Source organism: Arvicanthis niloticus, chromosome 12 (genome assembly GCF_011762505.2).
Source record: "Arvicanthis niloticus isolate mArvNil1 chromosome 12, mArvNil1.pat.X, whole genome shotgun sequence".
Classification (NCBI taxonomy): Eukaryota; Metazoa; Chordata; class Mammalia; order Rodentia; family Muridae; genus Arvicanthis; species Arvicanthis niloticus.
In genome coordinates, this window is record NC_047669.1 from 7280337 (window position 1) to 7293551 (window position 13215).

General features: G+C 33.4%; 1 protein-coding gene across 1 annotated transcript in view; it reads left to right on the top strand.

Moving 5' to 3' along the window:
• The window catches only part of LOC117717993 (uncharacterized), a 148712-nt gene that overhangs the window by 114816 nt on the left and 20681 nt on the right, over window positions 1-13215 (top strand). Inside the window, exons 30-33 of the mRNA XM_076911165.1 lie at window positions 975-1068; window positions 5259-5644; window positions 7295-7388; window positions 11584-11969. Of these exons, the coding sequence (XP_076767280.1) occupies window positions 975-1068; window positions 5259-5644; window positions 7295-7388; window positions 11584-11969 (960 nt within the window). The remainder of the gene's footprint in view (window positions 1-974; window positions 1069-5258; window positions 5645-7294; window positions 7389-11583; window positions 11970-13215) is intronic.

The window sequence follows — 13215 nt, forward strand, 5'->3', positions numbered from 1 at the left end:
ATAACCCAATTAAAAAGTGTTTGTTTATACAGATTCATCAGTAATTTTCAGTATGAGCCAATGGTTTTCATTCATAATCTGATTGTGTTTATTTTTAATATTAGAAGATTTTTAATATCAGAGTTTCTTTAAAGCATAGATTTGGAAATCCATACTTTATCATTTGATTTAAAATTAACAGCATATTTATTATTTATCTCAACATATTATATTCATTTCCTTTTAAAATGCAACATTAAATGAAAATGCATTTTGGAAAGATTTTTTTCTCTGCAGTTTTCTGACTGTTTTCTGTAGTTTTAAAAAAGTCTTTGTTTGATGGTAATTATCTAATATTCCCAACACTCCTAAACTTGAGAAATGGGGATTGCCTTAAAGTTTTGGTCAGTCGGAATTTATACTAGGGCAGGCTCAGACAGGGATACATAGAAAACCCAAGTCTATCTTTACACTTAACAGACAAACACACACACACACACACACACACACACACACACACAAATATGCACATACACAAAGAGAGAGAAGTGTGATAGGGAGATTGAGAGAGTTATCTTCATGGTCATTGTGTCTATCTTCATTTTAAATGTGAAAACCATTAGATAAACATAGGAAAACATCCGCAGGATTCTGCTTCTCTGTTACACTTTTCACTATATTGTATACAATGAAAGATTCTAGTGTTTGTTAATTCATATGGACCTGAAAATCTAGGATCTATATGGAAAAGCTGAATGTAGGATGTAATTTTCATGTTACTATAGCCCTCTGACTTCTCCCCAAACTTAACATAGACAATTATTCTTTATATTTTGTACATTATATAGCTTGCAAAATTTTCAAGCCCAGCTAGAAGAATGATGGTTACCAAGTCATTCATTTGAATAATCTTAGAAAAGTATCTGCACATTTCAGGAACTCTGTTTTGTAAAAGTTGATCTTTGAGTATAATTATTTTAAAATATGGTTTTTAGACTGAAGCAAGACAACCCGAAGAGAAAAGTTGAATCGGAACATCCAACACAGGATTCAGAACAGCTTCAGGTGATCTTGGATAGTACGAGTTTGGTAAGTCAGGTGTATTCAGAACACTGTTTTCCTTTGTCAAGTAGGGTTATATAGAAATGCTTGAGGCACCATGAGAAACATCCCATGAGCATTAGCAGGCATATTCACTCTGCAGAAATACATACAGGCAAAACTCCAATGCATATAAATGAAACAATGAACAAATTTAACAATTTAAAAATGATACATTTTAAAAATTAGATTTAGCTAATCAGTTGTGTCTTGTCATGTGACTGCCCTAGTGAGTATGGAATACTGACAACTTGCTGGACTTGGTTCTCCCCTCATACTATGTGAGTTCCAGAGTTGTACTCCAGTTACCAGGCTTGGTGTCAACTACCTGTACCCCCCCCCCCAAAAAAAATCTTGTCTGTCTGAAATACATACACATACATACATACATACAACATACATATGTATACTGCTAAAACACTAAAAACTCTAAAATTCTAATAACTTTAAAATTGATGCTTTCTATTATTTGTGAATCTCACACATATGGATAATTTTAATGCATATAACCCCATTCTTGACATTCAACATATTCTTGAGATCTCTTCCCAAATTCATGCCTCCTTTTTCTTCTCCTCTTCCTCCTATTCCTCCTCTTTTTTTCTCCATGTTCCTGACCATTTTTAATTATCCTACCCAGTCTGATTACTTGAGACCTGAAGAAGAGACATGAATGGATCAATTTTCATTCTTCTACATTCTAACCTCCAGTTGAGCCAGCACCACTTGTTGAAGATGCTGTCTTCTTTTCCACTTGATGGTTTTAAAACCAGCTCCTCTTTTGTGGATTCTTTGTATAGTTCTTTTTGTTTTTACTTGGTTAATTTCAGCCCTGAGTTTATTTCCTGCCTTCTACTACTCCTATGTGTATTTGCTTTTATTTTGTCCTAGAGGTTTCAGATGTGATGTGAAGTTGCTAGTGTATGTTATCTTCAGTGTCTTCTTTGAGGTACTTAGAGCTATGAGTTTTCTTCTTAGCCCTGCTTTCATTGTATACCATAAGTTTTGGTATGAGATGCTTTCATTTTATGGTTGTCTGGTAGAAAACACTCTTTGAAGCAGGATTGGGGGGGGGATGGTAAAGATAGGAAGTTTCTTGGGAGAAAACCAGGAATGGAGATAACATGTAAAATAGAAATAAAGGAAAATCTAATAAAAATAAAAATAACAAAATAAGTTTTGTTTGTAGATAATATAATATGGCATATAGGAAATTAAGCCTATTACTTGATTTATATATATATTACATAAACACACTTATGAACTAATTAGGAGTTTGGCAAAATAACAATATATAACCACATTATAGAAATCAGGGTTGTTTTTTTTTTTTGTATACCAGAAAGGATAAAATTATAAAAATTCCATTTGAAGTAACATCAAAAAGAGTATGTTTTCAGAAACTGGTAAGTTGCTTCTAACATTGAAAATGATGTAAAAGTTAAATTATTTACTAAAAAGAAACAAAATTAGATTACATATAGTGTCTTATTTTCAAATTTACTGTCCAAAATCTAACAAGGAAGAGACTCTGATAATGGCTTGTAGACAAATGGGATAAATTTGAGATCTCAGAAAATTAAACCTGATTTTTGGTCAGTTGGAATTTACAGAAGTACCAAGGTGGTACTTCTGGTAATCTGGGTAATCTGGGTAAGGTGCAAAGACCACACATATATATTGTACTTAAATATTGTACTTATATTTATTATACTTATATACTATAAATATTTACCTCACACCATCTATAAAAATTAGCTCATAAATGTAAATTTAAGAGCTAGAATAGTGAAACTTGAAGTTGTGATACAAGAAAATTTTTATGATTTTGTGTCAGAAAGAGTCCATAGATATGACACTAAACCTTGATTTTAAAATGAATAGCCTAGTTGTGATTGAACTGACAAGTTATGCTCACTGGTGTGATAGTGACATAAATGGCATGGATTTAATACTCACTCTAAAAGATGGAATCCATTTCTGATATTGTTAACTAGGCCAAAACTTTCTGACTGCCATGGTCATCGATATAAGGGAGACCTAGTACTATTTTTCAAAATGATCATTGTACTAAATTGTCCCTTAAGTTCCCATCTTTATACCCACAGATTAGTGTATCTCTCAACCCTCATTGAAGACATTTCCTTTTGCAGATGGTGATTAATACAGAGAACAGTAGCTGTTGAGTGTATTACCATCAATACCACTCGTTTTCCTCCCAAGATTTGGGGATTATTGAATAGAGGACTGAAGGAGTGTAAGCAGTAGATAGTGGACATCTGCAATAGAGTTTTCTTTATTGATCATGGTAGGACAATTATGTACATGAGCTAACAATAACTGTAACTTCATGTACAACAACTGCATAAGATAAAGCCAGCCAAAATTTCAGTCAAAAAGCCCCATCCCTGTCTGAGACTCTATTTGGTAATTAATGGCTGCTGAACAAGTTTGAGTAACTTTTCTTCAAATATGCTGCCACTGCAAAGTTACCCATGTCCAGTAGATTGTTCTATGCTCTTGCATATACAAGAAGCACTAATTAGACTCCTGGGGTTTGAAATAGACATGCACACAAGACTGCCTACAAACAGGTATGCGTGCACACACTCACACACACACACACACACACACACACAGACACACACACAAGGGGGCAGGGAAAACTTGAAGTTGTTTGGAATAGGGGAGAAATTGAAAGTAAGAAAATAGAGAGTGAGTTTGATAAAAACACATTATATGCATAAATGAATTTTTCAATAAAATTGTGTCTAAGGAAAAAGATAAATTGATAACTTGAGCTTCAACAAAGAACTTGTGAGCTTCATGATAAAAATGAAATGATAAAACACAGATAAGAAATCAGACACAAGATTTTGAATGAATTTACAAGCCATGTTTCATAGTTGTTATTTATATATCATAAATGTGTAATAATATTTAGTAATATTCCAAAGAGTGATAAAGAATCCATTTGAAACTGTCAATATTTTCAGTAACATTTTTCTGAAGAAATAGAAATTGCCATAAAAACAGGAGAACATGGCCAACTTGATTAAAATTAGGGAAAAGTAAACTTAATCCAGTAGATCCCATTTCATACTTCTGTAGTCATTATATTTGTTTTTTTAATGGCAAATAAATGTATTCTTGAAGATGTGGAGAAGTAGAACCACCCTACGCAGCTGCAGTGAATGCAGAATTGAAGATTCTATTTCAAATATGTTGTAAATTTTTTAACAATTAAAAAAATGAAATCCAAGAGTCCAACAATTTGAATTCTCAGTGCATTCCAAGGAGAAATAAAAATATGTATCCATAAAAGATCCTGTACATTATGGATGTTCAGGGCAGTGTTATTGATAATAGTCAAAAGATGGAGACAGCCTTAATGCACATAAGTTGACAAATGGATGTAAAAATGTAATGCACTCTACAAATTCCATTTAGCACTAAAATATATGGAGGCAATTTGGATTGTGAGAAAGAATGTCGCAAACTTTATTGTGTTTATCATCGAATAACTCTGGATGTACTCAAAATTATTAATGGTAAGGATAAGTACATCATTGTGGGTAGTTTTGATAGTCTTTTTGACACAATGTAGAATCAGTTTGGAAATGTGTCTTCAATGAGAAAATTCCTAGATTAAGTTGGCCTGAGGTCATTCCTGTGAGGGATTTTTTGAATTTGGGCCACTGGGTTTGAAAGACTTACTGTGAATTTGGACTGCACCATTCTTGGGCTGGGCCCAGGGATATTGCAGTCTTGACTGACTGTAGTGTTAGCATGCATGCATTCATTGTTCCTGTTTGTGGATGGACTATGGCTAGCTACCACAGGTTCCTGCTCCTTTGGCTTTCCTGTGATAATGGACTATAACTTGAACTGGTAAACTGATCAAAACATTTCTAATTAAAAATAATAAAGAGAGAAAATCTGAAAACGAATGAGCAAATTGATTTTTTAAAATGAAGTATACTTTGTATATTAAAACACAACAGTTACTTGGGCTAGAGAGATGGCTCAGCAGTTTAGAGGTCTTGCTGCTCTTCTGATGGTCCTGGTATCAATCTCCAGCACCCATACACAGACATACATACTGACAAGACACTCTTTCCCTTAAGAGAAATAAAAGAATTAAAGTCACTTATTCTTAATATTAATTTTCATTAAAGGTCAGTGAAGAAGCTGATAAGCAGAAAGTCATCAGGTTACAATCAGCAGAAAAGCTGAATGACCGTTGGGTGCATGCATCAGAAGATCAGATTCAAAGGGTGGTTCGTGCTTCAGAAAATGGAAATCACAGTGCAATTCATGTATCAGAAAACCTGAATCCCAGTTCAGCATACACATTAGAAAAGGCGACTCAAACTGAGGACCCCGCATACACACTAGAAAAGGCGACTCAAACTGAGGACCCTGCAGCTAAAACCGTGATGAACAGTGTGGTGCATGAAGCAGAAAAGCCGAATCGCAGTGCTGCAGCCCTAGTTCTTCAAAAACAGCATGGAAAAACTAAAAAGCAACCTGTTCCTGTTGAGGAGAATCAACAAGAGGATGGGTAAGGCCACCGTGATATTTAACAGTAGATGTTACTCCCTAGTGATGCTCATAGGAACGATGACCATGTTGGATACTTCTTAAGCATGGCACCGTCAGACTTCCGTGATCATAAGATGCTGATAATCAATCAGATGTTATGTTTTCCAATTCTGTGGACTTTTTTTTTTTCTTTCTTTTTTTTTTTTTTTGTAAAAGACAACCACAGTTGGCAAACTCATGTGACAACTAACATTCTAGAAGCTGGAGTAGAAGGGAGTTTTGATTGGAAATTAGAATAGTAAACAGTGTTTTGACAGTGTCTTGACAATATAGCACAAATTTATTGAGTGTGGGTCTTTTTAAGAGTAAAAGACTTGCCTCCCTGCACTAACCTTTTCCTTGACCTGTATTATTTCTTAATTATTAATCTTCATAATAAATTCTTAATTTATTATTCTCATTTCTTCTTAATCTCACCCATTTCTTTATTTATAAATTATCATTTATCATTAAGAAAATATTTAATTAAATTTATCAAAATTCTTACAATTATTAAATTTAGAACACTGAACTCCCTCCATTTATTTATTCTTTTTACATGGTTTAGTAAAAAGATCCATTTAGTTGGTATCAAGAATAAATAAATATATCAATTAGGATATAAAAAATCATACTTTCAATTGACAGGGAAGCCATAACCCAATTAAAAAGTGTTTGTTTATACAGATTCATCAGTAATTTTCAGTATGAGCCAATGGTTTTCATTCATAATCTGATTGTGTTTATTTTTAATATTAGAAGATTTTTAATATCAGAGTTTCTTTAAAGCATAGATTTGGAAATCCATACTTTATCATTTGATTTAAAATTAACAGCATATTTATTATTTATCTCAACATATTATATTCATTTCCTTTTAAAATGCAACATTAAATGAAAATGCATTTTGGAAAGATTTTTTTCTCTGCAGTTTTCTGACTGTTTTCTGTAGTTTTAAAAAAGTCTTTGTTTGATGGTAATTATCTAATATTCCCAACACTCCTAAACTTGAGAAATGGGGATTGCCTTAAAGTTTTGGTCAGTCGGAATTTATACTAGGGCAGGCTCAGACAGGGATACATAGAAAACCCAAGTCTATCTTTACACTTAACAGACAAACACACACACACACACACACACACACACACACACACACAAATATGCACATACACAAAGAGAGAGAAGTGTGATAGGGAGATTGAGAGAGTTATCTTCATGGTCATTGTGTCTATCTTCATTTTAAATGTGAAAACCATTAGATAAACATAGGAAAACATCCGCAGGATTCTGCTTCTCTGTTACACTTTTCACTATATTGTATACAATGAAAGATTCTAGTGTTTGTTAATTCATATGGACCTGAAAATCTAGGATCTATATGGAAAAGCTGAATGTAGGATGTAATTTTCATGTTACTATAGCCCTCTGACTTCTCCCCAAACTTAACATAGACAATTATTCTTTATATTTTGTACATTATATAGTTGCAAAATTTTCAAGCCCAGCTAGAAGAATGATGGTTACCAAGTCATTCATTTGAATAATCTTAGAAAAGTATCTGCACATTTCAGGAACTCTGTTTTGTAAAAGTTGATCTTTGAGTATAATTATTTTAAAATATGGTTTTTAGACTGAAGCAAGACAACCCGAAGAGAAAAGTTGAATCGGAACATCCAACACAGGATTCAGAACAGCTTCAGGTGATCTTGGATAGTACGAGTTTGGTAAGTCAGGTGTATTCAGAACACTGTTTTCCTTTGTCAAGTAGGGTTATATAGAAATGCTTGAGGCACCATGAGAAACATCCCATGAGCATTAGCAGGCATATTCACTCTGCAGAAATACATACAGGCAAAACTCCAATGCATATAAATGAAACAATGAACAAATTTAACAATTTAAAAATGATACATTTTAAAAATTAGATTTAGCTAATCAGTTGTGTCTTGTCATGTGACTGCCCTAGTGAGTATGGAATACTGACAACTTGCTGGACTTGGTTCTCCCCTCATACTATGTGAGTTCCAGAGTTGTACTCCAGTTACCAGGCTTGGTGTCAACTACCTGTACCCCCCCCCCAAAAAAAAATCTTGTCTGTCTGAAATACATACACATACATACATACATACAACATACATATGTATACTGCTAAAACACTAAAAACTCTAAAATTCTAATAACTTTAAAATTGATGCTTTCTATTATTTGTGAATCTCACACATATGGATAATTTTAATGCATATAACCCCATTCTTGACATTCAACATATTCTTGAGATCTCTTCCCAAATTCATGCCTCCTTTTTCTTCTCCTCTTCCTCCTATTCCTCCTCTTTTTTTCTCCATGTTCCTGACCATTTTTAATTATCCTACCCAGTCTGATTACTTGAGACCTGAAGAAGAGACATGAATGGATCAATTTTCATTCTTCTACATTCTAACCTCCAGTTGAGCCAGCACCACTTGTTGAAGATGCTGTCTTCTTTTCCACTTGATGGTTTTAAAACCAGCTCCTCTTTTGTGGATTCTTTGTATAGTTCTTTTTGTTTTTACTTGGTTAATTTCAGCCCTGAGTTTATTTCCTGCCTTCTACTACTCCTATGTGTATTTGCTTTTATTTTGTCCTAGAGGTTTCAGATGTGATGTGAAGTTGCTAGTGTATGTTATCTTCAGTGTCTTCTTTGAGGTACTTAGAGCTATGAGTTTTCTTCTTAGCCCTGCTTTCATTGTATACCATAAGTTTTGGTATGAGATGCTTTCATTTTATGGGTGACTGGCAGAAAACACTCTTTGAAGCAGGATTGGGGGGGGGGGATGGTAAAGATAGGAAGTTTCTTGGGAGAAAACCAGGAATGGAAATAACATGTAAAATAGAAATAAAGGAAAATCTAATAAAAATAAAAATAACAAAATAATTTTTGTTTGTAGATAATATAATATGGCATATAGGAAATTAAGCCTATTACTTGATTTATATATATATTACATAAACACACTTATGAACTAATTAGGAGTTTGGCAAAATAACAATATATAACCACATTATAGAAATCAGGGTTTGTTTTTTTTTTTTTGTATACCAGAAAGGATAAAATTATAAAAATTCCATTTGAAGTAACATCAAAAAGAGTATGTTTTCAGAAACTGGTAAGTTGCTTCTAACATTTAAAATGATGTAAAAGTTAAATTATTTACTAAAAAGAAACAAAATTAGATTACATATAGTGTCTTATTTTCAAATTTACTGTCCAAAATCTAACAAGGAAGAGACTCTGATAATGGCTTGTAGACAAATGGGATAAATTTGAGATCTCAGAAAATTAAACCTGATTTTTGGTCAGTTGGAATTTACAGAAGTACCAAGGTGGTACTTCTGGTAATCTGGGTAATCTGGGTAAGGTGCAAAGACCACACATATATATTGTACTTAAATATTGTACTTATATTTATTATACTTATATACTGTAAATATTTACCTCACACCATCCATAAAAATTAGCTCATAAATGTAAATTTAAGAGCTAGAATAGTGAAACTTGAAGTTGTGATACAAGAAAATTTTTATGATTTTGTGTCAGAAAGAGTCCATAGATATGACACTAAACCTTGATTTTAAAATGAATAGCCTAGTTGTGATTGAACTGACAAGTTATGCTCACTGGTGTGATAGTGACATAAATGGCATGGATTTAATACTCACTCTAAAAGATGGAATCCGTTAATAATATTGTAAACTAGGCCAAAACTTTCTGACTGCCATGGTCATCGATATAAGGGAGACCTAGTACTATTTTTCAAAATGATCATTGTACTAAATTGTCCCTTAAGTTCCCATCTTTATACCCACAGATTAGTGTATCTCTCAACCCTCATTGAAGACATTTCCTTTTGCAGATGGTGATTAATACAGAGAACAGTAGCTGTTGAGTGTATTACCATCAATACCACTCGTTTTCCTCCCAAGATTTGGGGATTATTGAATAGAGGACTGAAGGAGTGTAAGCAGTAGATAGTGGACATCTGCAATAGAGTTTTCTTTATTGATCATGGTAGGACAATTATGTACATGAGCTAACAATAACTGTAACTTCATGTACAACAACTGCATAAGATAAAGCCAACCAAAATTTCAGTCAAAAAGCCCCATCCCTGTCTGAGACTCTATTTCGTAATTAATGGCTGCTGAACAAGTTTGAGTAACTTTTCTTCAAATATGCTGCCACTGCAAAGTTATCCATGTCCAGTAGATTGTTCTATGCTCTTGCATATACAAGAAGCACTAATTAGACTCCTGGGGTTTGAAATAGACATGCACACAAGACTGCCTACAAACAGGTATGCGTGCACACACTCACACACACACACACACACACACACACAGACACACACACAAGGGGGCAGGGAAAACTTGAAGTTGTTTGGAATAGGGAGAGAAATTGAAAGTAAGAAAATAGAGAGTGAGTTTGATAAAAACACATTATATGCATAAATGAATTTTTCAATAAAATTGTGTCTAAGGAAAAAGATAAATTGATAACTTGAGCTTCAACAAAGAACTTGTGAGCTTCATGATAAAAATGAAATGATAAAACACAGATAAGAAATCAGACACAAGATTTTGAATGAATTTACAAGCCATGTTTCATAGTTGTTATTTATATATCATAAATGTGTAATAATATTTAGTAATACTCCAAAGAGTGATAAAGAATCCATTTGAAACTGTCAATATTTTCAGTAACATTTTTCTGAAGAAATAGAAATTGCCATAAAAACAGGAGAACATGGCCAACTTGATTAAAATTAGGGAAAAGTAAACTTAATCCAGTAGATCCCATTTCATACTTCTGTAGTCATTATATTTGTTTTTTTAATGGCAAATAAATGTATTCTTGAAGATGTGGAGAAGTAGAACCACCCTACGCAGCTGCAGTGAATGCAGAATTGAAGATTCTATTTCAAATATGTTGCAAATTTTTTAACAATTAAAACAATGAAATCCAAGAGTCCAACAATTTGAATTCTCAGTGCATTCCAAGGAGAAATAAAAATATGTATCCATAAAAGATCCTGTACATTATGGATGTTCAGGGCAGTGTTATTGATAATAGTCAAAAGATGGAGACGGCCTTAATGCACATAAGTTGACAAATGGATGTAAAAATGTAATGCACTCTACAAATTCCATTTAGCACTAAAATATATGGAGGCAATTTGGATTGTGAGAAAGAATGTCGCAAACTTTATTGTGTTTATCATCGAATAACTCTGGATGTACTCAAAATTATTAATGGTAAGGATAAGTACATCATTGTGGGTAGTTTTGATAGTCTTTTTGACACAATGTAGAATCAGTTTGGAAATGTGCATTCAATGAGAAAATTCCTAGATTAAGTTGGCCTGAGGTCATTCCTGTGAGGGATTTTTTGAATTTGGGTCACTGGGTTTGAAAGACTTACTGTGAATTTGGACTGCACCATTCTTGGGCTGGGCCCAGGGATATTGCAGTCTTGACTGACTGTAGTGTTAGCATGCATGCATTCATTGTTCCTGTCTGTGGATGGACTATGGCTAGCTACCACAGGTTCCTGCTCCTTTGGCTTTCCTGTGATAATGGACTATAACTTGAACTGGTAAACTGATCAAAACATTTCTAATTAAAAATAATAAAGAGAGAATATCTGAAAACGAATGAGCAAATTGATTTTTTAAAATGAAGTATACTTTGTATATTAAAACACAACAGTTACTTGGGCTAGAGAGATGGCTCAGCAGTTTAGAGGTCTTGCTGCTCTTCTGATGGTCCTGGTATCAATCTCCAGCACCCATACACAGACATACATACTGACAAGACACTCTTTCCCTTAAGAGAAATAAAAGAATTAAAGTCACTTATTCTTAATATTAATTTTCATTAAAGGTCAGTGAAGAAGCTGATAAGCAGAAAGTCATCAGGTTACAATCAGCAGAAAAGCTGAATGACCGTTGGGTGCATGCATCAGAAGATCAGATTCAAAGGGTGGTTCGTGCTTCAGAAAATGGAAATCACAGTGCAATTCATGTATCAGAAAACCTGAATCCCAGTTCAGCATACACATTAGAAAAGGCGACTCAAACTGAGGACCCCGCATACACACTAGAAAAGGCGACTCAAACTGAGGACCCTGCAGCTAAAACCGTGATGAACAGTGTGGTGCATGAAGCAGAAAAGCCGAATCGCAGTGCTGCAGCCCTAGTTCTTCAAAAACAGCATGGAAAAACTAAAAAGCAACCTGTTCCTGTTGAGGAGAATCAACAAGAGGATGGGTAAGGCCACCGTGATATTTAACAGTAGATGTTACTCCCTAGTGATGCTCATAGGAACGATGACCATGTTGGATACTTCTTAAGCATGGCACCGTCAGACTTCCGTGATCATAAGATGCTGATAATCAATCAGATGTTATGTTTTCCAATTCTGTGGACTTTTTTTTTTTCTTTCTTTTTTTTTTTTTTTGTAAAAGACAACCACAGTTGGCAAACTCATGTGACAACTAACATTCTAGAAGCTGGAGTAGAAGGGAGTTTTGATTGGAAATTAGAATAGTAAACAGTGTTTTGACAGTGTCTTGACAATATAGCACAAATTTATTGAGTGTGGGTCTTTTTAAGAGTAAAAGACTTGCCTCCCTGCACTAACCTTTTCCTTGACCTGTATTATTTCTTAATTATTAATCTTCATAATAAATTCTTAATTTATTATTCTCATTTCTTCTTAATCTCACCCATTTCTTTATTTATAAATTATCATTTATCATTAAGAAAATATTTAATTAAATTTATCAAAATTCTTACAATTATTAAATTTAGAACACTGAACTCCCTCCATTTATTTATTCTTTTTACATGGTTTAGTAAAAAGATCCATTTAGTTGGTATCAAGAATAAATAAATATATCAATTAGGATATAAAAAAATCATACTTTCAATTGACAGGGAAGCCATAACCCAATTAAAAAGTGTTTGTTTATACAGATTCATCAGTAATTTTCAGTATGAGCCAATGGTTTTCATTCATAATCTGATTGTGTTTATTTTTAATATTAGAAGATTTTTAATATCAGAGTTTCTTTAAAGCATAGATTTGGAAATCCATACTTTATCATTTGATTTAAAATTAACAGCATATTTATTATTTATCTCAACATATTATATTCATTTCCTTTTAAAATGCAACATTAAATGAAAATGCATTTTGGAAAGATTTTTTTCTCTGCAGTTTTCTGACTGTTTTCTGTAGTTTTAAAAAAGTCTTTGTTTGATGGTAATTATCTAAGATTCCCAACACTCCTAAACTTGAGAAATGGGGATTGCCTTAAAGTTTTGGTCAGTCGGAATTTATACTAGGGCAGGCTCAGACAGGGATACATAGAAAACCCAAGTCTATCTTTACACTTAACAGACAAACACACACACACACACACACACACACACACACAAATATGCACATACACAAAGAGAGAGAAGTGTGATAGGGAGATTGAGAGAGTTATCTTCATGGTCATTGTGTCTA